At 42.1% G+C, this 26,454-nt stretch overlaps 1 protein-coding gene across 11 annotated transcripts in view; it reads left to right on the top strand.

The window, feature by feature from the left end:
* The window catches only part of nedd4l (NEDD4 like E3 ubiquitin protein ligase), a 43,190-nt gene extending 17,592 nt beyond the window's left edge, over positions 1-25,598 (top strand). For 2 of the 11 annotated variants that reach the window (XM_047569510.1, XM_047569504.1), the window contains 28 exons: positions 126-161; positions 796-846; positions 2,421-2,482; positions 2,644-2,746; positions 3,524-3,678; positions 4,439-4,574; positions 4,679-4,867; positions 4,973-5,050; positions 6,691-6,750; positions 7,476-7,613; positions 8,878-9,090; positions 11,098-11,295; positions 11,583-11,660; positions 12,923-12,937; positions 14,107-14,161; positions 15,256-15,314; positions 15,588-15,653; positions 16,245-16,474; positions 18,317-18,438; positions 18,549-18,619; positions 18,757-18,852; positions 18,939-19,012; positions 19,115-19,175; positions 19,412-19,471; positions 19,817-19,924; positions 21,498-21,594; positions 22,008-22,080; positions 23,663-25,598. In XM_047569510.1, coding sequence (XP_047425466.1) covers positions 126-161; positions 796-846; positions 2,421-2,482; positions 2,644-2,746; positions 3,524-3,678; positions 4,439-4,574; positions 4,679-4,867; positions 4,973-5,050; positions 6,691-6,750; positions 7,476-7,613; positions 8,878-9,090; positions 11,098-11,295; positions 11,583-11,660; positions 12,923-12,937; positions 14,107-14,161; positions 15,256-15,314; positions 15,588-15,653; positions 16,245-16,474; positions 18,317-18,438; positions 18,549-18,619; positions 18,757-18,852; positions 18,939-19,012; positions 19,115-19,175; positions 19,412-19,471; positions 19,817-19,924; positions 21,498-21,594; positions 22,008-22,080; positions 23,663-23,765 — 2,787 coding nt within the window. In that variant the 3' untranslated portion in view covers positions 23,766-25,598. The remainder of the gene's footprint in view (positions 1-125; positions 162-795; positions 847-2,420; positions 2,483-2,643; positions 2,747-3,523; positions 3,679-4,438; positions 4,575-4,678; positions 4,868-4,972; positions 5,051-6,690; positions 6,751-7,475; positions 7,614-8,877; positions 9,091-11,097; positions 11,296-11,582; positions 11,661-12,922; positions 12,938-14,106; positions 14,162-15,255; positions 15,315-15,587; positions 15,654-16,244; positions 16,475-18,316; positions 18,439-18,548; positions 18,620-18,756; positions 18,853-18,938; positions 19,013-19,114; positions 19,176-19,411; positions 19,472-19,816; positions 19,925-21,497; positions 21,595-22,007; positions 22,081-23,662) is intronic. The other 9 variants (XM_047569512.1, XM_047569507.1, XM_047569511.1 and 6 more) reach the window with 6 other exon arrangements.
* The last annotated feature ends 856 nt before the right edge of the window (positions 25,599-26,454 follow it).

The following is a 26,454-nucleotide window of genomic DNA, read 5'->3' as shown; positions in this document are numbered from 1 at the left end:
CACAAACCAACTACAGAAGCACAGCACATTGTCTCAACCCACCTTCCCTGTCAAATCAGTGTCAGCAATTACACACAATTGTTAGTTTGTGCCTGTTGTCTAAATAAGTTCTGTCCCACACACAGGCTCCTTCCAAGAATGGGCTTTTCCATATCGGACAGGTAATCATCCATCAATCGTGGACAAAAAAAAAAAAAAAAAAATCTTTGGGCCTCATGAATCTGAAACACAAGCCTTCCCCGGCTCTTCCCTGCTGTCACATCTCTCCCTTTGTCTAATTGACTTGGCTTCTCTCTGGTGGCAGTGGATGTTGTGTTTTTCCTCGCTGGTTTTCACAGGTTTTTCTCCCATGGCGTGATTCCTATGAAGGGCCTGTCCATAAATAAAACACGACACCGAGCCTTTTGTCTGGACACTGCTGGAAATCTGTGCTTATTGGTGGAGAAGATAACAGCCCCGGTACTCGAATTGCAATTGGAAAAAAACAAAACAAAAAAAACATGATAGTTTGTAAATTGTGGTTGAAATTGCTCTTTAATGCATCGCAACAATTTGAGATTTCCTCAGGTGTTCAGAAATAAGGCCAGTGTTATTTACTGAATGGGGCTGGCCATGAAATCTTTCACTTTATCTGTAATAAATGCACACTCATTGGGCGTTTTGGTGCACCAGGTAATTTCCTCCAACGTTGTGGTTTTTCCCTTTCACTACCCCTGCTGGATGATTTTTGGCTGAAAAAAAAAAAACTCTTAAAATTAAGCTGCTTAAGGTAATCTTGTTTTTCTTCTCCCTTAGACTAGAGATGATTTCCTCGGACAGGTTGATGTTCCTCTCAGCCATTTGCCGGTGAGTTATTTACATGTGTGTGTGTGTGTGTGGACTGAGTGCTTTAACACTGTTTTGAATACTCAGCTGTTTCTTATCTTCACTTTTTTTTTTCGCTGTGCCCGATTAACCTCTGTGAAGGTCAGTGTGTTGTGTGTGTGTTTTTTCACCGTGTGCCCGTCTTGAGTGTGAGAAAGTCCTTTCCCGCACAAGTGGCGTTTTTGTTGTGATCAAACAAGCGCGCTCCTTGTTAGAAATACGGAGCGGGGCGCCCAGAACGTAAACAGAGAGGCTGCCCCGAGCTCCTGAGGGCGGGCTGCCCTCACGAGAACCAACGGAAAAAACTACGCGCGCCCTGGCACGCATTTGGAAAAGTGTGAAATCCTGCGCCTTATCAGATTTTTTCGAAACAACAACACAAAAAAAAAAAACAGTGTGTCGTGCTTGTGAGTTTCTTGACAGTTGAAATGCAAAAAAAAAAAAAAGAGGAAGTTTAGAAGTGTGCTGCCAACCTGCTTGAAGTTGTCAGCCTTAAAAGCCTATTAGGGAAAGTTGTTGGGGTTAATTATTAATGACCTTTTTTGGGTCCCGCCGGCCTAGAAAATTCTCAGCAGATAAAAACTGCAGCTGAGTCATGTTGAGAAGCGAAGCCTGCAGGACAAAACAGAAAATGTTCCCGGTAGAGCAGATGTTGAAACTCTTATTTTTTTACCCTGGTTAAGCAAGAAATAAGCCACTGTGCGTCTAATGTATGTCACATGTGCGTATTATGATTCATTTTAAACGTGACAACATGTTGCAGGTATTACTCATTCACACAGTTGGTGGGTTTTGCTTCGGTCATCAACTTTTTCTGCGTTCGAGCTTCTCGTAATAACCGTCTTCTTTGGTGAATCAGGACGTGACCTTTTAGCTACATTTGTCTTATTGGACTTTGAGCTGCCGTTTCCAAACACAGTTTCATGTTTCAGTGACTGCACATGGAGAAAGCTTCAGTGACGTGGGTCATCTTTCGCTCGAAGCGTAATCTTTAAGCCCTGATAGAATTTAAAGGGGTTGGTTATATTTACACTTATACGTATGGTAAATTATCTTTTTTTTTGTACCAGGTTATAAACATGTTTATTTTAGCTGTAAAGTCAGACATTTTAACACTGAGGTCTGTGGACTGCCTCTGGTCATTTGAGGGGCTGCTGTTTTTGGCAGGTTGTTTCATACACGCCGCTTGTTTTATACATCTTCCGATCATAGGATGACGTTAGGCGCCATATTCCATATTCCCTTTTATTCGAGTTTCTAACTTTTTAGATCCCGCTTTTGATATTGCGAGAGCAGCGATCTGGTGAGAGGCCGGTGTGGACTGGTTTCACCCGGGGCTGGAGAACAGCGTGAGATTGCTGGGAATTACAAAAGACCTTTTCTGCCGTTCAGCGTGTAACGGGAGAAGCTCGGGCTTTTTGCATAATGATCCTTGGGTGGCCGTCCAGAGGCCGCGCTGTAAACTGGTGGCTGTGATATTTTGATAGCACCTTAACGTGCCCGTTTGCTTGTGTGCTCAATTGGATACGTTCCACCAATCTGCTCTTAATTTGCAGACGGAGGACCCCGCCATGGAGCGTCCCTACACATTCAAAGACTTCCTTTTGCGACCAAGAAGGTCAGTATTTTGGTCTTTGACCGTTTTTATTTCGGTTTGGAGACTCTGGTCATAAGTGCATTAAACTGCGAGTTGAACGCTGAGCTACCATCTGGGACTAATAGGCCGTTTGGAAACTCCCCAGCGTTTCAAAGCACTTCAAGCAGATGTTATCTTTTCAGTCACAAGTCCAGGGTGAAGGGTTACCTGCGCTTGAAGATGGCCTATCTGCCCAAGCAAGGAGGACACGAGGAGGAGGCTGGAGAGACGAGGGAGGAAGCTGAGGTAAGGCTTTGGCCGCTATTGTTGTTATGTTAGTGAAACCTGCTGAATGAGCATTACCTAAGGCATTCTTTTGACTGTGTTTTTCATATTAACCTGACGCCAAACCAGATTTTAGTTTTATTTCTTCCCTCCACACAAAGACAACACAGAGAGAGCCTTCTTTACTGAGAGTGGGGAAAGACGAGAAAAAAAAACAAAAAAAAGAAAAAGGACGAGTCTTCTTCTTCTTCCTAGTCTTTATTCTGAGAATTTGAGAACCATCCCGCTGCCAGAATCTGGCAAAAGTCTTTTTCAGGTCAGGGTCTGGAAAAACCATTTACAACGCGGCCTGTTATTTGGAGAAATGGGAGCTTTTCCTCTTTTTACTCCAGTGTGTGTTGCTGCATGTGTATGCGCACTCAAGCGGACGTTGAAAGAGCGCTGGAGAGAAGTGTTAGGTTTTTTTTTTTTTTTTAAGAAGGTGAAAGCCTCCTCAGATAAGGTGACGTTTAGCAACAAAAAAAAAACGGATTCCACTTGACTGACCTCCCTCCACTTCACGTGAACCCTAACCCTAACAAAATCTCGAACCCCTGAACCGACTCGGCAAGATTCACTAACGTCTTTGCTGAGATGCTGACTGCTTGTGATATGAAAGCCCAGATATTAGGTCATCCTTCTATCGCGGCCAGAAATGTCCCAGACACCTGCAGCAGACGGTAGTCAGGAGAAATGTGAACGGCCACATGTTTAACCCGAGCTACTGGTTAGTCAGACGGTCATGACTTTCTCTTTCAGGGCTGGGATGAGTCTGCGGACTCGGGCAATCAGCGGCCCCAGCAGCTGCAGCCGCCTTTGCCCGCAGGCTGGGAAGAAAAGGTGGACAACCTGGGACGCACCTACTACGTCAACCACAACAACCGCAGCACGCAGTGGAAACGCCCCTCCACCGTGTAAGGCTGAGCTCTTAGAATATAGTTTCAGTTTATTTCATGTGTGCTTTTTATTACATATGTAGGTGTGTAAGTACACAGATCCCATAAAACACTGGGTAAACATACGCTGATCTGTATTTTTCATACTCTTCTCCAGTGGAGCATCACACTAGTAAACTAAAATATGAATCTGTCAGTTAGTTTGTTTGCAATATATTTATATATATCAATTTTCCCAATCCTGAACATGAAGCTTCATACATTAGCTGCTTAGCTTAGCTTAGCTTAGCTTAGCTTAACACAAATATGTAGAACCTGACTTTTTCCAAAGGTTATAAATTCTACTCTAGTCTCACTTATTAACACTTCAGATTTGAATCCATCAAAGACGATAAAACATGTTCGTGCTAAGCTAAGCTAAGCTAAGCTAAGCTAATCACCTTCTGACTCTATTTAGGAGATAAGGAGCAGGTATTAATCTTCTCATATAGCTAGGACAAAAAATATTGTCCCAAATGTCAAATTATTCCTTAAAAAAAAAAAAGATTCAAATTAGACTAAACGATATCTTGATAAACACTTCAGCTACAGAAATGATGTCCTTGTTGGTTGTAGAGTAAAGCTGAAATGAGCTGAATCTAAGTTTAGTTTTCAGTCCTTGTTTCTTGTATAATCTCACACATGACATCAGCACTCAGGTGTTGGCTGCATTTTTCATTTGCGCGTCACGTGTCATGTTATAGTGGCATCCGGTTAATGCTGTCACTTCTTCTCTCAGAGATGTGATTTCAGAGACCGAGAGCGACAATCAACAGCGGCAAATCCATCAGGAGGCGCACCGCGTCTTCCGCTCGAGGCGCCACATCAGCGAAGACCTGGAGAACGAACACATTGAGCCCAGGGACATTGACAACGTGAGAGAAAAAAAAAAATTTTAGTACATATGTGTGGCCGCATGTGCGGCTTCTGTCGATGAGGTCAGTAAAACATCGCGTTATCTCAATCGCTGTCTCTTCAGTCCTGGGAGCTCATCACTGAAGAGGAGCCCATCGACAGCGCCGCCCAGTCTCTGCCCGGCGCCTCCGCCGCCCTGACGCCGCAGCACCCGCCGACACCCGTCACCCAGGAGTTTTCTGAAGATTTGAATCTGAGGCTGTCGCTAACCCCCGACACTAACGGTGAAGTCCCAGGCCCTAGCTCCGCTCTGGTGAGACTCAGACACAGTCACTTTCCCAAACCCCAAAAGCACATTTAAAGTCTTTGAAGTAAATGTAAATGCGCGCAGTCGAATAGAGTCTCTCACTCTGAACAGGGCCAGCTGTCCAACCGTCTCCGTTCCTCAAGCATGACGGACGGCGTCAGCGACCAGGCTCAGGCTCCTCCTCTTATGGTACATATTTTTAAACCCCCCCCTCTGTCCCGTTCTTTGTTCTTCTACTTCCTTCCCTTGTTGCCTCAGCCAGTTGGCATTGTGTCCTCTGTGTTTGCATGTCTCAGTGTATGTGCAGTGCACCTACTTTTCTCCTCCTTGCATTGAAAACTTCCACCTGTTCATACTCGGCAGGCATTAACACCTCCTCACTTTCTATTTTCTCCCTCCGCCAAGTTTACACCTTCCTCTACCTAATATACATTTTTTTTTTGTTGTTGGTTGTCTGTAGGATTACCACACTTCCTCCTCTTCCTCTTCCTCCTCCTCTCTCATTCCCGCTCTATGCGATTTCACATTCCACCGTGTCCGACGTGTCGCTGAAATGTTTGTTGGCTTGAGTCCGAATTAGGACGAAAGACAGAAGGACGTCAGTTCAAGCGTCCCCCGTAGAGTCTCCTCCTGAGTCATAGCAAACTGTCACCAGATCTGAATCAGATAACTGTCATGCATCTGAGTCACAGCAGTCAGGTTTGTCAAGCCGAGGGAAAGTGCAGGTGCTGATCGGGGGAACGACGAGTCCCTCGGGACTGGGCGGCCGTTGAGAAGCCGGCATTTGTTTGCTGTTTATTCTGGGGTTAATGTTTTCCTGTAGTTGTTTACGCAGGTGGACTGGTGCCGCTTCAAGTGGCCAATGCAAAAAAATAAAATAAAAATCAGAAGCATAGTAATGAGTAGGATATTTTTTTTCTGTTAATAGTAAATCAGGGGTGTCAAACTCATTTTAGTTCGGGGGCCACATACAGCCCAATGTTTTTCCATTTGCTTTAATGCAAAGAAGAACAAGTAAATTAGGAGAAATATCCTTTAAAAAATGAAATTTCTTTAGAAAATTAAGTGTAATCTGGGCACATTGTTGTCTCCTGTTTAGTCTCGAGTGCACACATTAGGAATAGAAGTTATTTTCAGTGAAAATCGGTCTTTAATTAATTAAAATTCATGCTGCGTGCCAGATTAGACCCACTGGTGGGCTGCTTTTGGCCCGCGGGTCGTATGTTTGACACCTGTGAGTTAAATAGTAGTTCTTAGGGAGCAGGGACTTGGATATGATTTAAAAGAAAATAGTAGGTGGCTTTAATTTTTAAATAAGCGGAATGGATTTTTGTCGGATTTGGATTTCACGTCACTGCTCCATTATCTTCAGGAAACACTTGTTTTTGTCTGTTTTGAAGCTTCAGTGTTTTGAAATTAACCAACTAAACTGACTTGGGATTCAACTCCCTGTTGATTTTTTTTCCTCCAAATATTAAAATTGAACCACTTTCCAAAAGCCGCCACCATCGCAACTTTTGCTACAAAAAAAAATATTTTTTTCTTCCTTTTAATCAAATCATCCAATCACAACAGCGGTTTTTCTCTGCCCTGTCCTCATACTCACATTGGCGACCACTGCCACTGCACTTCCTCACCCTGGCCCATGCTCACAAGAATCACCCGTCTCTCTCCTCCGCTCCTCACCTCCTCTAAAGAATGAACCACCACCCACCACCCCCACCTCACTCGGCTTCTCGCTGCTGCCCCGAACACTTTTTTGCCTCCGCCGTATGCTGTGAAAACAGAATGTGAACTAAAGACCGTCTTCCATTGTTGTCTACTATCAGCAGAGTTCCCAGACCAGAAGAACGAGAGCTCAAACTGTCTCAGGTGGTGAGGAGACCATGGTAATACCTCAGTTTATGTACAGTATCAACCCAATGAGTAATTCACCTTGTAGCTCCCAGACACCATGTAGGATGGACTGAATGTGTCGCCTGACTTTCATTTAGACCCGTAATTGTTCCCCCCTTTTTTTTGACATGTTCCTACCTAAAAACGTTCGGGAAAAGAGAATGTGCACATCATTTCTGATTGGTGATCGGTTCCAGGTGCAGCCATACATAGATAAATAACTTCTCTGACTGCAGTCATGACAATAAGAGTTTAGAACAGCTGTTGTCTGTGAGGTCACCTGATAAGAAGCATAATAAAATGTGTCATTTTTTTCATATATAAAAATACCACCATGTTGTGTTGTGATCATTCGGTTTGACTGTTTCTTAATATTTCACGAAACAAATGGTTAATCGTTCACTCAGGAACGCAGTAATGATCCACTTTATGTATTTATTTTTTTATTACATGTTTTAGTTTTGTGTGTGAAGGTTGACTCCGTACGCACTCACCCACTTCTCCTTTAGCTGAAATGTGCTGCGCAGCAAACATGGGAAAAGATTTATCAAGAGTTTCTGTTGCCGCTATAAAATACGGCTGGTTCAAAACTTTTTTTTTAAGTAAAAAAACTCCAATTTATATGGGCGTCTTTTCCCTCTCCGCGTGTCTTTGAGCTCATTAGCCTGTACTGATTAGCTGTTGTCTTTGCTTCTGCTCTCTCCCCACACTCGGTCAGTCTCCCACACCGACTGCTTACTCCCTGACCACCCCCGGCCTGCCCCCTGGATGGGAGGAGAGGAAGGACGCCAAGGGAAGAACTTATTACGTCAACCATAACAACCGCACCACTACTTGGACTAGGCCAATTGTGCAGGTACAGCAGGTCTGAAGGCTGGCTGTCGGGGCTGTCTGGAGGCTATGCATGGGACTCGACGTTACCTTGGCCTCTGTCCCGGCCTTGTCCTGTGTGTCGGACCTCTTCTTCTTCTTCCTCTACTCTACTCCCCCCCACCCCACCTCCTCCCTCTGTGTTTCTCCTCTGTGTAGCTGTAAAAAAAAAAAATGACGGAAAGGGACACGGCTCTGAAACGCCAGCTTCTTTTTTTTGTTTGTTTTGTTTTTCTGTCTTTGTGTCGTTTCCTGTTCTGCCCAACTTCACTGTACGTCTTCCTTCTCTTCTCGTCTAGCGTTTTGTTTGATATTAGGACGGAGTGCAGCTCTGCTTCGGTCGCGCCCTTTCTAAACTCTGGCATGGAGCTGCAACCACTGTTCTGCCCTTTCCCCCCCCTTTTTCGACCCCAGATTATCCTCTCGTCTTCCTTTGTCTTTCTGTCTTCAAATGAGGCAACTCCCCCTGAGCTCATGAGGAGGCTGCTACATGGGACTGGGTGTATGTTTGATGCTCGCGTCTCTCCTCTTTGAAATTCACGCTTTTTTGTTTGCTTTTTATCCCCCCCCCCCCACACCGCTGGCCGTGTTGTACCTGTGTCATCGTCACGCGGTCTCTTGATTCTCATCTGGTTTTTTTTGTTGTCACTCGGAGAGGATGCTGCCATGTTATTTATATAGTTGTAGCCCGGTGTAAATGTGGGTTTCCTTACTTTTCCTACCAGCAGGGCTAGCAAGTAATTAAGTAATGCTGCTTTCAAATGGGGCTGCGTTTGCTGTATACGCCATATGAGCGGCGCCCTCTTGTGGTCGTCACCGTTTCTTGCCTGGAAATTTTTGTAGAGATCTGAGTTAATATATCGTAATTTTAGATTACAACATTATTTATATATTTTGGAATATCCGTTAGCACCGTTAGCCTCGGTGCATGACTTCCCATGTTGTAACCACAAGCTCAGTTCCATTTGAAGGTAGCATTACACTTTTTTTTTAGCCGTCCTGTTTTCTAGCTGGACGCATACTTTTAATAAATTTGTATTCAAGCTGTCATTGTTTTTTTTTTGTTCTTGGGTCTAAATGACCCCTTGCTTCTAAGATTTTAGGAACACATTTCCAGAGAGAAAAGCTTGCATCCTGACCATTCCCGGTGCAGACAAGCATCTTTGACAGCATGGCTCATGATGAGACGAAGCTTTGCTTGCTTTAATCCCCACCCCACTTAACCTCCAAAGTGCTGCTCTCATCGACAGCTGACTGAAGACGGAGCCAGCACCTCTGCAGCAGCAGCAGCGACAGCAGCAGCAGCAGCAGCATCATCATCGTCAGGGGGAGCGTCGGCCCTGCCACCCGCATCCACCCCCTCCTCCTCTTCCAATGCCTCCAACAACCACCTCCATGAGCCCCAAGTCCGACGACCTCGTAGCCTCAGCTCCCCTACCGTCACCCTTTCCACCTCCTTCGAGGTGAGAATTGCCCACCTTTACCTGTCCATCATACCCACATCCTTTTCCTGTTCTCGCCTCCTTAGGACGACCTATTTCCGTCCCCTTTCTTCTCCTGCGCTTTTTTTTTCACACAGCCCAAGACGACAGACTCACAATCTTCAATCTGTTCATCATTTCAGCGTCACACTTCCATCTGTAAGCTCTCCCATTTTCAGGTTGAGGCTGTCTTGATGCTGCTTTTCTCCCCTTGCCGACCTCGTGGCAAAGTAAATATCATCGTTCAATCGATCCTTCCTCCTAATCTCTTATTTCCATCTGTCCATTGATGAAGATCTTCTTTCTTCGAGCTGCTCTGTCTTTCTTCTCATCAATGAATAATGAGCTGGTGACTGAGAGCTAAAGCAGTTAATGGACGAAATCATCTGGGCTCTACTCCAGATAATGAGATAAAACAGGATGCAACTGGCGTAGTAAATCCAAGACAGAAGATTTTTTTTATTTACAGCTGAATGAATGAATGAATGAATGAATGAATGAATGATTTAAAACAAAGGTCTTCAACAGGGTTGATTAGACATTTTTTATATACATTTTCCCCCACAAATTTTAAATAATCCTATTAATCCCACATATTTTAGTAAAGGGATAGGGGATAGTTTAACAATAACAATTTTCTTGTCACATCTTGTGAGGCACACAGTTCTCATTGCACGTCTTGCCACCACTAATCTTAAGAAAGGAGCTGCACACGTCCTCCACGTGACTGGTGTGTTCGCCATGTTGTTCTTGTCATGAAGCCAGTCTCTTACTTATTTGTCAGGTGGTTTAATATTTAGACCTCACATGCGGTAAATGTGTTAGCCACATGTCACTCCAGGTCACCTATAAAAGTAGAGAATAAGTCCAAGGACAGGGGCCTTTTTCAGGTCAAGGACCCCCGTACCTATTACAGGGTGTTCTATATTAAACTCTGGCTAGTGTTATTTATAAATATACATTATTATTATAATTTTGCATTTAATGTTGAGCCATCCCTTATCCCTTTCCTAAAATATGTTGGATTCATGTTAATGTGTATTTAAGAAGCTTAAATTTGCGTAGGGAAAATTAAAAAAATATATAAAAAATGTCTAATCAACCAAAGATTTTGCGACCCTTCCTGCAGTGCCTCCGCGAACCCCCTGTCGAAGACCTACATCCTAGAATCATCATCATCAGTCAAGGAAAATGAGGAGATGCACATTCATTCCCTGTCCCAAATATTTCTTCTTCTTTTTTTTTTATCCTTAACTTTGAATTACACACCATAGCTGCAAATATACCAGAAACTAATTAAGACCAGGACGGTCTCTTTTTGACCTTCCACCGAATTTAATGGCTGCGCTCGCTACTACCGAGGGAACAGACCTGAAGGGAGTTTAATTAAAGTGCGAGTGTGCATTAACGAGGGATTGCGGAAGTGGAAATGCTCACGGCGGAATGTAATTACAACTTAAAAAAAGAGGTGGGAGGTGTGTGACTAATTAATGCAGCCTAAAAATCAGATCAGTGGGTGATAATTACGGCTAAAAACGTAACGCAGTGTGGGAACAGTCATTAGTCTGGACCACTTTGTTGTTGCTATAGAAGATTATAAGGTAGAGTTGAGAGAAAGGTATTATGTCGTGATTATTCTTTTTTTGTTGCCTTGACCAAGTTCTGTAATCATGAGTTAACTTGTTTTCTGATTTCTAACCCAGACGAAGGAACATGCTGTACCCGGGGATTCATACCAGTTGTCTTACGGTGCTTCTCTAACCATCTAACATCGACAGGTTGATGGAGTACAAAGCGTGGATGTTAATTGGATACCACCCTCTAATAATAACACTCCCTTAGTGTTGAACCATGTGATAGATGCCGCCGATAAGATTTTTAATCTTGTTCATTTTGTCAGGACAAAGTGAAGACGCCTCGTTATCGTCAGCCTGTTGTCGTCCATGTTCACTTCCACCACTTTAAACAAACTCTCCACTCTGCTTCCAGGGAGCCAACAACATCCAGGTGCGCAGGGCTGTGAAGGACACACTCTCAAACCCGCAGTCCCCCCAGCCGTCCCCTTACAGCTCGCCGAAGTCACAGCATAAGACGCAGCAGAGCTTCCTGCCCCCGGGCTGGGAGATGAGAATAGCCCCGAACGGACGGCCGTTCTTCATCGACCACAACAGCAGAAACACTACCTGGGTGAGCTTAGGACACTGTGGTCACTGGCTGGTGAATTATTTGACATTTTGAGTAATGTAGTAACAGATATGTGGGGCAGTGGTTCGCCTCGGCCTTAAAGGATCTTTTGGTGACATCTGGTGGCGCGAAATTCAGTTTAACGTTGGGCTGCTCGGACAAAACTGAGCTTTAAGAAGTTTCTCTTTGCTGTATTGAAGAGAACTGATTTATCCTTGACCCGCAGGCATATTGACATATTTGGTTTTGTTATTTGTTCTAAATTGTTCTCCTTCTCTGCCGACAACCAGGAGGATCCCAGGTTGAAATATCCAGTCCATATGAGGAATAAGAACTCAATGGAGCCCGGTGACCTCGGTCCTCTTCCTGTAAGTGCTGTCACAATTAGACATACGACACATTTAACATTGGGCCCGGCGCTCATAACAATCTCGTAAATCACAACAATCGCTTAACTTGGTTTACTCACAATTACCACTGTCTGTAACAGGGTGATCTGTTGACTTAGCGAAGGAAGGAATAAGAACAAGTAATCCTCCTTCGTCTTCACTGTCAGTGACTTTGTGTTTTCTTGTTTATAGCTTGGTTTAGTCACTAAGTTTTCCATTTAGCTTCATTTAGTATGAGAATTAAGCAGATGTGACACGTGACCTTGTGATCAGACGGTATATATGACGTTTGTTTTTATTCCTGCCATAAAAAAAGGGTTAAGAGGAAGGTGTAATCTGGGATCTGTTTTAAAGCCTAATTAGGAGGTGAAGACTAAGCCAGAGGCGTTTATTAGAGAGAGTCCGGCCAAGTCAACATCGGAGGGATGTTGTCTATATGTAAAAAGCTCTCACTTAAATATCCCAGTCTCTACTTACTTTACATATCTTATATCTCCCGTGTTCTTCTATCGCCGTTAAAAGTTTGAAATTACTGAGAAATAGTGAAACTTAAGCCAGTCTTACTGTCATTATAACATTAGCACGGACCTGTGGTATATTTTAACTTTTAATCCAGTTTTATTGCCACTATTGTTATTGCCACTTCTTTATAAGATAAGATAAAATCAGATAAGATAATGCTTTATTGATCCTCATTGGGGAAATCCAAATGTTACAGCAGCAATAGTCAGAAAAATAAAACGGTGAAAGAATTTAAATAGGACACAGAGAGCAGAGAACCACAACATTAAATAGGACACCAGGCAACAAAAAGTACAGTACACAAGTGACAACAGTTGTGGATAGAGTGACAATGCTACATTGTAGGTGAATATCGGTTAGATGTATCCAACATGGCGCGTGTGAAACACGTGACCAGCTCAGAACCAATCAGCATAGCGGGATAGCTCAGACTCTAGTTGGCCTAACTCCCTCTAATATACAGCTCTGGACTTAGCCACCTTGTGTTATCACGCATTTGAACGTCCGACCAGTAAACCTAACATCACTGTAGCTCGTCGCTAATAATCAAAGCTCCATGGTTTTGTACATCTCTCGGGCTTGTGTGGTGCGTGCATGTGTGTGTGATCTCTCTCTCTCTCTCCCTCTTTCTCTTTTCTCTTCGTTCTGATGGATCTAATGTATGCTACTTCTTCTTCTTTCTTCTTCTTCTTCTACACCTGGCCATGTCTGTTTGGCAGCACCTACCAGAGGAGGTTGGTTGGTGCCTCCCTCCCTCTGCCTTGCCTGCCTACCTGTCTGGTCCAGTCTGGTCTGGTCAAATGCCTGCAGACAGCCTTGCGTTTTTTTTTTATATTGTTTTTTTTTTTTTTCTCTTCCTGTCTTTTCTCTTTCTCTCTCAAAACCGGCATGGATGGATTGTACCTCTCCCTTCCTTTTCAGTATTTTACCCCACTTCCTCTCTCTCTCTCTCTGTGTGTGCGTCCTCCCTGCACCACCACTACCACCACCACCACCGCCACCACCACCCCTTCTGTTAATGATTAAAACCCCGCCCCAACCCCGTTACTCTCCTGGGGACTCCTCAGACCGCTCCACGTCTGAGTACCCGTATCAGAGTCTGAGGCTCAGTTAGACGAGTAGTGGAGCGAGGCCAAGAGACGTCGGAGACTTTTATCGAGACAGAAGGAGAACGGACATGAAGGACTGATGGAGGAAATGGGGTGAATGAAGGGCAGAAAGGGATTGAAAGAAGGAGGGAGGTTTTAAAAAGAACCAAAAGGAGCCATACATGTATGTCAGAGGAAGGAACTGGCTGTATGCTGCATGCTGCTTTTCCAGTCTCCGCTCATGCAGCTGCAGCGTACTTAGAGACTCCTACGCGGTACATGCTGTAGCTACGCCCTGTTTGATAAACTGTCAGGCTCTGTCCCTTTCCCCACCCCGTTCCTCTCGATCGACGGCAATTTTCTTTTATTATTATTATTATTTATTTATTTAAATTGCTTGGTTGCTGGTGCCAAACGAGTGTGTTTGTGTGTGTGTGTGTATGACCTGTGACACTGTCCTGATTGGTCACTGGTCTGAACTAGTAGTGGTGATTAACCTTCATGTTGTGGTCGTATCCCTGCCTGGCTGACGTGTCAGACCTGACTCAAATAAAAAAATAAATAAAAAAATAATAATAATAATATAAATGAAAATCCTTTCATTTCCTTCGTGGTGTTTGATTGAGCTTGAGTCGCCTGCGATGCTGGGACGTCAGCGTTTGGACCATTCAGTTGGTCAGCCAAGTTCAATTAAACACAAATTGAACAAAAAATCTAAATAAATGGATGGATTTAAATTACTATTTGAGCACGGCCTGTTTAGTGGTGCTCTCACGCGGCTCCTTCACTCTTCTTCTCTTTTGTTTCTTTTTCAGCCTGGATGGGAAGAAAGAGTTCACACAGACGGACGCACCTTCTACATTGACCACAGTAAGAGGACTTTCTGTCTCTCCCGTGCTGGTTTTTTGATGATTAAACTGCTTTTCCCGGCGCATAGTTTATTTGCTACGGTCTGAATAATTTGAAGAGTTGCAAACTTGGTTTCCTTTCACACATAACAAACCAAAATGCGTGACAACAGACCAATAAGCTGGACAGATGTGTCTGTGGTGGGAGCAAGAAATTTAATACAGGAACGTTTCTACGAGAGCAACATTTAACCTCCTGAGGCCCAAGCATTTGGTTGGCATCTTCATTTCTTTAAGATAAGATTGAAGATCTTTAGGTATTAGGGATTAGTAGGACCTGTTCTATGTAAAACTGGGCCTAGTGCTATTCATAAATATACATTATTATCACCGTTTTACAGTCCGTATTAAGCTATTCAAATAATACACGGGTTCAAATATTTTTTTTATTTCAAACATGTACAACAGTAAGGGAGACATACAACTGCTGTAAACATAAACATACTTAAGCCGTGTATAGAGATAAAGATAAAGAAAATAACTGACAGATAAGTTTTAACTTGACTTGCTGACTGAAAGTTAATATCTTCTGCCTCCGTTGATACCTTTACTAAAATATATATTTATTTTAATTTGTGGGGTAAAATGAATTTTAAAAAAATGTATGAAAAATGTCTCATCAACAAAAGATTTTGCGACCCGATTGCAGTCCCTCCGCGGACCCCCCTGTTGAAGACCTGTGGTCTAAATGAAGCAGAATAAGCTGCTACAAACCTAGAACATTACGTCCCCATATGAGGACAGCAGGTCTCAGGAGGTTAAGATGGAGCAGCCATTGAGTTTGGTCATAACCTTGGTAATTATGGGTAATATATAATATGTAGTAAAAGTAATGAGATGAAGAATAAAGACAGATAATAAAAAAGTATATTTTAGTGGATGGATGCGGAATTTTGCCATCCCTGCAATTTATTTGATTATCTGTTCATGCTAGGTGAAGAGGTGCCCCTTGCATCCCTCAGACTTTAAAGACGTCTTGACAATACTTATTTTGCTCGAATTTTATCCGTCTTAAATGAGTGGGGGATGACAGTCCACTGTGCTTATTCCACCCAGACACAAAGAACACGCAGTGGGAGGACCCTCGTCTCCAGAGCCCAGCTATCACAGGACCTGTGAGTAGTTTCCTCTTATTGCCCCACTTAGTTCAGAGAGAGCCACAGCAGTGTCACTAAATGGAAACAACATAGTGGTCCTCTCTGTCATTAGCCTCAGCGTGTCAAGATAAATCACTTTGTCGCTGTGTACCACTTCAGATTTTGCTCTCTCTTCATTGTCATCTGTCCATATTCAGTTCTATGTACTTTTCCTCGCTCTATATTCATAGACTCGACGCTTTTTAACTAGTTTTTGACTCCTGTGTGTGTTTCTTTTTGTCATCTCTGCAGGCCGTTCCCTACTCCAGAGAGTTCAAGCAGAAATATGACTACTTCAGGAAGAAATTAAAGAAGCCGGTAAGAAGTCTTTTTTTTTTTTCTTTTTTTTTTGTTCTGAGTCTCTGATTTCTTGCCGGGGAACTTTTTGAAAAACGATTCCAGAGCTTAATGCACGAGAAAGCAGTCTTAATTTCTGTTTTGATTGCTTACATCTGCTCTCATACTTTAACTTTGTTCACGCTGTTGCGACACTGCGTGACTGAGTCTAATAACGTGGCAATCTTTTCGCATTTCTTTCTAATTAAGCTTTGTTGCAGTAGGTACAAAATTGCAAATTGCTGTTAGGTTTTTTTTTTCTAATGCTGGAATTTAATCTCGGGTGAACAATAACAATGGTAGCTGAAATAAGATGGATTGTTGCACTGTTTTTTGGCTGAGGCAGAGCATTCTGTCTTGTGCTGCACCCTTTTTATCAGCTTTAAAGCTACATCTGTTTCCCGGATTCCTGTTGCAGCCTGAGTAGTAATTTAGTAATAATCATGTCTGGATGTATGTGTTTTCTTTGTGTTTAGGTCCCTGAACAAATAAAATAAAATCCATTTCATCTGGTCTGTATTTAGCAGATAAATGCCATTTTTTTTTCTTTTTTTTTTTGTCAATCTCTTCCAGGCTGACATCCCCAACCGTTTCGAGATGAAGCTTCACAGGAACAACATCTTTGAAGAGTCGTACCGTCGGATCATGTCCCTAAAGAGGCCGGACGTTCTGAAAGCGCGGCTATGGATCGAGTTTGAATCAGAGAAGGGACTGGACTACGGCGGTGTGGCCAGAGAGTGGTTCTTCCTCTTATCCAAGGAGATGTTCAATCCTTACTACGGCCTGTTTGAATACTCGGCCACGTAAGTCAGTCTCTGTTTGTTTGTGCGTACTTGCTTTAAATATACGGAGTTGGCGAAAGAAGAGAAGTTTAAACCCTCGAGACATTTACCAGGATGTGACACTGGATACAGGACACGGTGTTACGCAAAGAACAAGTAGTAAAGGGACCGTACTTTTATATTTTGAGCCGTGGAAACATCCGTCTCTCCTCATATGACTTTTTCCATGGAGGTGCAGTAACAGGCAATGTTGTCATGTTGTTTTCCCCGTGTGACTTTCAAAGTTTCCTTTTGCTTCGCTTAACTTTTCCTCATATTCAAAAAGCCATCCTGAAACCAGCGTTTCCCACATAGCTGACACGTCAGCATGACAATAGCGTCATGTGCTTTGTTCATTTTCTTGGCACCGTTATCAGTGCACGGTGATTCAGTCCTCTCTCTTTCATCGGTGCCAAGGAGAAATGAACACTTAATGAAAAAGTGCGTTCAAAACGTCCAACTTTTGAAATGAAAACCCGTTGTAATGATACATCATCGATCCATTGAGTTTTAATCATGCGGCTGCACTTAAATGCACTTTTTTTTTGGCAGTAAGACGTGACCTTATTCAGTCAAGAGGGCAGAACTGCTGAAGAGCTTAACATAACAAATGCCAGGTTATCAGCAAACAATGGCGCTAGGCAAAGCTTACTCGCTGTAATACTTTTTATAGATCACTCCTTAGAGGGTCTTTTAGGTCAGCCACTGAACAAGGCTACCAGGGCGTTAAAATTAACTTACATGAACTGGTAACACACATTAATAGGGCTAGTAACCACTGGGATGCACTTCGCAGCCACTACACTGTGTCCACATTGCAATAAGTGGATGCAAGGATATCAGTTTACTCACTCAGCCTATTAGGTCACTGAAATACTGTACATGTGTACTTCCAGTCACCACATGATGAAATGAAACAGAACCATGACATACTTAACACAAACTATCATCTTAATGTCAACATAAGAGCACAACAGAGCAGCTTTGGTTAGATTTCAGTTCAAACTAATCTTGCCCGGACACAGTTTTGGAGGCTCCGTGGATTGGCTTTGCCATGGCGGTCTTTTGGGACCGATGATGCAATGAGCTAACTTACAATAGCCAGTTTTACATGGAGACCTTTTTTCTTAGGTCAGCTGTTTACATGTGACATGATCATGATCTTTCATCCAGTTGGCAAAGTAGCTGCTATTTTTTGTACACCTTTAAAGCAGCAGCTTGATTCGGGAGGTTTTTGTGGGGTCATATCCACTTTTGCTATAGTGTTAGGCCTTATAGTAGCCGGTCTTCAAGGTTTTCCAGAGGTTCTGAATTCGTTCCATGCTTCAGTCTATCTCGACTTTAGTGAATTTTTGATGGACCTTTTTAAACAGTTCGATATTTCTATTTTTTCTGATGTCTAAGTGTGCGATAATGTCTAGTTCTTTCAGACGTTTACATGACTTTCAATCAGTTTGGGAAAGAGAATTTTCCCCGGGTCTATTCCGATCGTGTTTATATGGAGCATTTTAATTCGGTTTGGGCTTCTAAACTGATTGTAATCGGGATATGTGGCTCCATGTAAACCCAGCTAACACCTGATCATGTTAACAAGCCACACTAAATCTAAATACATGTTTGGTCATGTATCAAGACTCAAAGTTTTAATTACGAGGTTGTATGGGTTCATAGTCGCTGTATTATCTACAGTAGACGGTGATGAATAGAAATCCTCTGGTTTGGAGTCTTAACCACTTAAATCAGTATCCGCTATATTTAGGAGATTCCCACTGCCGTTATATTGGTGCCACTCTCTGACCTTAATCTCGTCATGTGTCCGTCCAGGGACAACTACACACTCCAAATCAATCCCAACTCTGGCCTGTGCAACGAGGACCACCTCTCATATTTCAAGTTCATCGGACGTGTAGCAGGAATGGCCGTTTTTCATGGAAAACTACTGGATGGTAAGATGCTCAGTGGATGCACTCTTTATATCATAACCAAACTATAAAATGTGTTAACGACACAGATTCAGGTCACACATGCCGCTACAAGTTGTCCTCTGCTTTACTAGGTTTTTTCATCCGTCCGTTCTACAAGATGATGCTGGGAAAACAGATTTCTCTCAAAGACATGGAGTCTGTGGTAAGATCTCATTCTCATTAAATCATTAAATGACTTAATTGAGAAGTTTAGCCACTAGACTTGAGACCTTTTAACACGATTCTCCGATTAATTGCCAGCAAAGATCACGTGGTTAATTGTTTGATTTGCACTTGCAGGACAGCGAATACTACAACTCCCTCAAGTGGATTCTGGAAAACGATCCCACTGAGCTGGATCTGAGGTTTTGTATTGACGAGGACAACTTTGGACAGGTGTGCGCACACTTCAAAGTCACTTACGATTATTCGAAATCTCAGTTTTGATGGATGTGAAGTAATTCCTGACTTTGCCTTTTCAGACATATCAGGTCGACCTGAAGCCCAGCGGCTCTGACATGGTGGTCACTAATGAGAACAAGAAAGAATACATAGAGTAAGACCTATAAGTTGTGCAGAGTATTCCTATAAATATTTGAATAAACGTAAATCTACATAATCAAGTATGTAATAATAATAATTTTCTTCCTTTAACCAGCCTGGTCATCCAGTGGAGGTTTGTCAATCGGGTCCAGAAGCAGATGAACGCCTTCTTGGAGGTATTAATGTACAGTACTACAGTTTCCACTTGGGGGCATCGTGGCCCTTAGTATAGAACTAATCTAACCTCTGTATATATCTCCCTTTTTTTTTTCTTTTTTTCTTTTTTTTTTTTTTTGGTCATGCTTTCAAAACTTAATATTCTGAATATTGTTTGAATAGTTTTGTGTTTATCTTGCTTGGATTGTCCTTTCATAAGATCCATGTTCTCATAATTTCCTTTGTTTAATTTCAGGGCTTCACTGAACTCATTCAGATAGATCTGATCAAGATCTTTGATGAAAATGAACTGGAGGTACGGACGCCTGAAGTAGTTTTTAAAACAGCATTTGTTGAACGTTTAAATAATTTTTTTAAGCAACCTACAAAAAAAAAACTGATACCATGTGACCTTCTGCAAATGTTTGTGTATTTTTAAGGCTTTTATAGCATTAAATGTGTTTTCTTCACTCTGGGAAACAGTTTTGTCAGTATTTTATTCACTTAATCAGTTAATCCAGAAATAATTGACAGTTATTTGAAATGAACAGTAGTTGCATTTAATTGTAGGGTTTAATGAATGAGAAACAGCTTGAGATGAATGTAGCTCTGGCTTAACTGCTTCCTTTCTGTTTCCCCTTCCCCCTCCGTCTGCGCGTAGCTGCTCATGTGTGGTCTGGGTGACGTTGACGTCAACGACTGGAGACAACACACTGTTTACAAGAACGGCTACTGTCCCAACCATCCGGTTATACAGTGGTTCTGGAAGGTACGTCTTTAAAACATCCCCACACACGAAGGTAAACAGAGGAATGCGACCTGCAGGGTTAGTCGTGGTGGCTGGATGTTTCATAATGAAAGCCGGTTCCAGTCATCGCTCCCGTCCATCCGACCTGCGGCAGGTTTACTGGCCTCGCTTTTGAAGATCAAAGTCTGTTTGGAAGTACAAGCTTGTTTGCTCTGATGAAAGAGGCTAAAGTTGTACCTCGCCTGGTTATCATCTGTCTTGACTTGAGCGCTGACACACTCTCACACATCAAATATGCTCAAACACACACACATCTGTGCATGTGTACAAAGCTGCGCTCTCAAAAAGCAGCGTCGTGTCGTCTGATTCAGCGTGTTGCTCAAGCCGCCTGTTTGAATTTGTGCAGACATTTTCTTTTTTAACCATCCCAACTAAATGTCCAGCAACATGCTGACTCTATGTTTATAGTGCTTATTCGAATGTTTTTACATTTGCACTACTTAAGCTAGGAGCTGCCTCACAAAATTTCAAATGATTCTTGATTGATTCTTGATCCTTTACCTTAGAGCCAAATCTCAAACCTTTTGAGTATCCGTTACGTGTGATTTACCGCCGGTTTGAGCCCTTTTGCCGAACACAAGTTGTACATCACAGCAGCAAGTAGTTAAATTTCTGTGGAGGTGCACGTCAGCTAAGCAGCGAGGTCCGTGCTGGGTCTGCGAACACTAGCGCAGAAGCATAAATTACACATTACAAAATGAACGACTGAACGTGTCCTCATTTTCACCGTCTAACACTTAGTCCTCACAAAGATAGTCACACAAGAATACACATACACACGCAGGCTAAATTGCGAAGCTGTCTGAAAGATTTTTCTCTCTTGGAATATTTTCTTTTTTGGAGTAGAGATAATGGAAAGTAATAAATTCAAATTATGTTTGTAGTTGTGCTGTGAAACAATTAAAATGTTTAGTCAGATTAATCACCGGGTTGCTGTGGATTAATTCCGATTAATCATGATAACAGATAATTCATTTTTAATCTACATTAATTGTTTTTCATTTATATATATATATAAGACAAACTGATTTGTCGACATTGTCCTAGAGGAGAGCTGATCACTTCTTATTTACAATGTTGCTGCAACTGAGAACAGTCTCTCACACGAAACAGTGGTTGCAGGAGTGACCAGATATTTGCAAACCAGTATTGCCAGCTTGTCTATGTCTTGATTTGCCTTGGTTTGTTGCAAACTGGGTGATGCATTAGTTTACTTCACTTCCTGGAGAGTGTGCAGTAATACTTGTGCATGTCGGTCAACTGTCACATCTTGGGGTTTTTTTGTACTCAGATTTCCCATACAGAAGGCCAATGTGCTGTTTAGCATCTTTTATCTTTATCAGCTGGTTCTGATTCCTGTCACTACCGGATCAACTGCACATGTGTGACTCTACTTGGATAAACTGCCCCGAAATACGTTGCCAGAGACGTCCATTAATCCACGTTAATGCGTTGATTGTGATAGCCCCTAGTGTTTAGGCTTTTTGGTTAAACAATTTGTCAATGAGTGACTTTACTTGTCTGATCTCATCAGGTTGTCCTGTTGATGGATGCTGAAAAGAGAATCCGACTCCTCCAGTTTGTTACGGGAACGTCACGAGTGCCCATGAACGGCTTTGCCGAGCTGTACGGTATGTGAACTCAACAGATTACTTCAGGTTCCTTTTACTTCCTTCTGGCATGCTGTACCGGTATTAGTGTCTGTTCCAAAAACCATTATTGTACACATACAGTTAAGTATCAGGATTAACTTTGAATTGAGGATTTTACTTGATGAATTCTACTTAGAAATGTTCCATCCATCTTTATTAAAACAGTATGATATCAGCCCTCACTTCAAGCTTTTCTTCATGGGATCTATGTGTACAATTATGGCCTTACATGATTAAAATATCTAAACATTTATATCCACTGTACGTAAAATGCAGAAATGACCCAAAAAGGCTCCCCTTCTCCTAAGCTGTGTTGAATTTGTGTTCTGACACAAGCATATCGACGTCAACTCAACAGTCTTAACTTAATTATTGTTTCTTTGTTTTGGCAGGTTCTAATGGTCCTCAGCTGTTCACAATCGAACAGTGGGGAACACCAGATAAGTTGCCGAGAGCTCACACATGGTATGTCACAGGTGCACACACTAACACACTCACACACACACACACTGAACAAGACTGAGAGGCCTCAGCCACGCTAGCACATGGCCACACAGTGATGCTTCACTGAATGCTAATGTTACAATGCTAACATGCTTACGATTTCTGCATCTGCATGGATACTAGTATTCCACTAATAATCATTATAACGGTCCATTTAGAACAAAAATACATCATGTAACCACCTCGGTAGGAACAGATTGACCTGGTTGGAAGGAATTTTCAGTCGGATTAAGAGAGGTGGTGTTAACTTTCGCTAACTTGCACATGTGACCTGCCAAGTTTCAGCAAAAGCAAGGAGGTAGCAAAACAACCAGTTGTCCACTTTTGTCATATTGATTCTATTGAATTAATTCAGCGTTGTCCATAAAATTTGAGAAAACCTACTTTTCTGTTCAGATTTTGTGCTCTGCAATTGCCAGAACCACAGTGCATGTCAAAACACAAAGTCCGTTTTTGACTACTTTTGGTTTTACCTCTTTATTTCATCTTTAAAATGATTTGCATTGTGTTGTTTGGTATCATTCTTTTCCACACAACCTCACCAATTATTTTTTCCATTTTGACAAACTGTGTTAACACATTGGACCTAAAACCACACTAAAACCATAAAATTTGAGTAGGAAAATGTTGGATTTTTCACTGTAAAAACCGCAAACATGTTTAACAAACCATTTTTATAACTGAGAATGCAAATCTTAAGTGTAAATTCCAAATGCTTATGAACAAATTTAGCTATTTATAACTATTTCCATTAAAATACAGGAAATGCATCACACATTTTAGTACAACAATTTACAAAACTGTCAGGTGTAACAATAAGTAATGATATCGAAAAGTCCGAAATCTCTGGCTTCTTTCTCGTTGGCTGCAGTCGCTCCATAGACTGAACATAGCGTCACTCCCACAACTTTTCCCTCTTCCTTAGCAACCATTGACACATCATTTCCTGATAGGTTGATAGGATGCAGTTTTTCACCATTACGAAAGGGTCTGTCATTTTGTTTTGTTTTGGTTTTATTCTTCTGTTGGGCACTCAAGGCTGGCTAGCGATCTCCGCTTGTTAGCGTCCTGCTTTTCACCGTTTCTCCTGCGTGCACCAGACGCGCATCAACATGACGGCAATATTCAGGAAAAAGTGTGGCGTAAATTATTTATAATGAGTCTAGTTTTACTTGCCCTTTTTTAGTTTTAACACTGTTATATAGTTTGAAGTTAGCACTTTCTACAAAAGTTGAAACTTGCTGCTACGTCGTCTTAACTTGGCCATGTGATTTGGATGCACCAGTGCGTCCCGTGACTCCAGAGCGTTTATATATCGGACCAATTAAAGTGGTCTTCTACTGAAGGTGAATTTATGATGAATGATTGTGCCAAACTTTGTGCTAATCTTTGTAGAACAAGTTGAGATGTTTCAGTGGAAAAGTGACCGAAGATAGAACCAAAGTGGACTGACTGGCTAACGCATAACAAAAAGCCAAGTGATTTTAAAGTACTTTTCCTTTTTTTGATAATTTGCCAAACTAAACCTAATCTTTCTCCCCAGTTTCAACCGCTTGGATCTGCCCACCTACGAATCATTTGAGGACCTGAGGGAGAAGCTCCTCATGGCTGTGGAGAACGCGCAGGGCTTCGAGGGAGTCGACTAAAGCGCCGCCGCCTGACCGACCGCATCCAACCACCCAACACTAAAAACAAAAGCCACGGGGATGTGAAACCAGCTGCCGTAGCAGTTCTGTGCAAGCATGTTGTACTGTAACGCCCGACCGCGAGCCGCCTCTGCAAACGCGGTGGTTTTCGAGACTGTACAGCGACTCGTCGAGCCAATATGCCTACGTCTTTATATCTTTTCCGTGTGGGTAGGTCACTCCTTCAAGGTGCTGGGGGAAGAGAGGGAGCGTTGCACTGTTTGAATGCTTATTATCTGCAGGCATGAGCAATGAATGACAGGAGCCCCCCTCCCCGATTCCACTGTTTCTTTCCCCTCCCCCCTCGTCCTGTAAAAAAATCTACAGTGCTGGAAAACACCAATGCATTTCAATAGCTCCTCGATATACACTATAGCACAGTATTCGAGCACCCTTAAGTGGAAGGGTCCTTAGCATGGCCTTGATCTGGCTCCTACATGCACTACGTCTCTGAGAAACTGCAATGGCACTATGATCACAACTCTCACCAATCCTTAGACCAACACCAGATTACCTTAGGAATTCTAGCCAATCACATTTCAGGAAAAATCCGGCCACACCCCTCCTTAGAGCCTCGTGTGATCAGATACCGCCGCCGCTGCAGCCTTTTGTAGAATACAGTTTCTTTTCTTTCTTTTTTTTTTTTTAGCTACTGGTAAGGATTCAAGAAGTGGGGGATCGAACACTCCACAAAGACGATTTTTTTAATTGTTTTTTTGTCTTCATGGAACAGATTTTCTTTTAATCATTGGTATAACTCTTGCAGGAAAGTACTCTCAGTGTATTTGTACTGATGAACAACGTTCTTTACTACTTTGACAACTATATATGACATGGTGTGTGAAGTGCAAATTCGGCTAGTCTGGGAAAAGCGATTAAATCACTTGTTACAGTGATAGCAAATGTGTTGAATAAAAATGTTTTTATTGTAGTGAAAAGAGCATGAAACTGTACCTTGTGTTTGCTTTGACTACATATTCATTTGTAATCAAGGTCGGGGGGAGGGCGGGGGGGTTAGTTTCTCTGAGACGTCATGATTATATTAATATCCTCACGCCTGTTGCTGTTCATAATGCTGTAAAATGTTCTTGGATGACAAAAGAAAAGAAGAAACATTTTAAGTTCTTTCATGATATATAAATATATGTACGTATTACATTTAACAGAAGTATTACTGATCAACAACACTAAGATGAAGATGTGTGTGTGAGTGTGTGTGTGTTTGTGTGTATGTGTGTGTGTGTGTGCGCGCGGGTGTTTGAGAGAAAAGCTGTGATTGCCACTGAATATAAAACAGCACGTTTCTTACAAAGAAAGAAAAATGTGTTTTTTCTTTATGTTCTCTTTCTCCTTTTTCTAACACTATTGAACCTAAAGGGCACTTTATAGATCACTCTGAGGTCATGCCGCCTGTCGTATGTCTTGTCATTTACTTGAATGTGATTCTTTTTTTTTTTTTTTTCAGAGCACTTACCTGGTGCAATATTAATAGTCTGTAAATCTGCTGCTAAGGTAGAAACACACGTGAAGCTGAGACTTCACACCCTTTAGTATTGTCTGTTTTTACCTTTTCTCTGTTTCCTCCCTTGTGTTTCTTCCCACCCACCACTCAAACTGACTTGGTGCAGATTAGTAAATTTTCTTTTTTCTTTCTTTCTTTTTTTTTTTAAGTGGGCTTTCCTTTTTTAATGATTGAGGGGGTAAAAAATATCATTTTTGTTAAAGATTCCACCAGTTTCTGCAACTCTCTGTGGTTCATTTAACTCCAGTCGAATAAAAATGAAACTTCTCAGACATTGGCGTTGTTTAAATTCATTGACTTTTATCACCTCTCCTCGCGTGGGAAGACGAACGTTTTACCCGAATGCTGCTGAACTCCACTCAAGATTATCCATTCCTCTAGCATTTATTTGAACATCATGTAAATTTTGATCTATTTTTATAGACAAACGTACACAACAGAATAGGAAATCCCTGTTGAGGTGCATAATTAAATTAAGTTTTGCAGGGAACAATTCATTGAATCTGTCATTGAAAGTAATGCTAAATCATAGGTTTTCAACAGGGGGTCCGTGACCCCTAGGGGGGCTGTGGAGGTACTACAAGGAGGTCGCAAAATCTTTGGTTGATTAGACATTTATATATATATACAGTGGGGGAAATAAGTATTTAATCCCCTGCTGAATTTGTAAGTTTGCCCACTTCCATAGAAATGATCAGACTCTGGTTTTTATGGTTGTTTACTGGTTATGGGTATAGACAGAATATCAATCGAAAATGCATAAAAAACACACAATCTAAAAGTTATAAATTGTTATGTATTTTATTAAGGGAAATAAGTATTTGATCCCCAACAATTCACTTAGAATTCAGGCTCCTACAGATTGGCTGGTGCGCATGTGGCACACTGCTGTGCTCAGTCAACTATTTACCAATACTCCTGATCTTAACTCGTCATGTATATAAAGCACACCTGCTCTAAGAATCAGTTTCTTACATTCCAACTTCTACAGCACCATGGGCAAGACCAAAGAGCTGTCAAAAGATGTCAGGGACAAGATTGTAGACCTGCACAAGGCTGGTATAGGTTACAAAACCATCAGCAAAAGGCTTGGTGAGAAGGTGACAACTATTGGTGCCATTATTCGCA

The sequence above is a fragment of the Mugil cephalus genome, chromosome 19 (assembly GCF_022458985.1).
Source record: "Mugil cephalus isolate CIBA_MC_2020 chromosome 19, CIBA_Mcephalus_1.1, whole genome shotgun sequence".
NCBI lineage: Eukaryota > Metazoa > Chordata > Actinopteri > Mugiliformes > Mugilidae > Mugil > Mugil cephalus.
The sequence above is the reverse complement of the archived record's forward strand: the minus strand, read 5'-3'. Positions and strand labels throughout refer to the sequence as shown.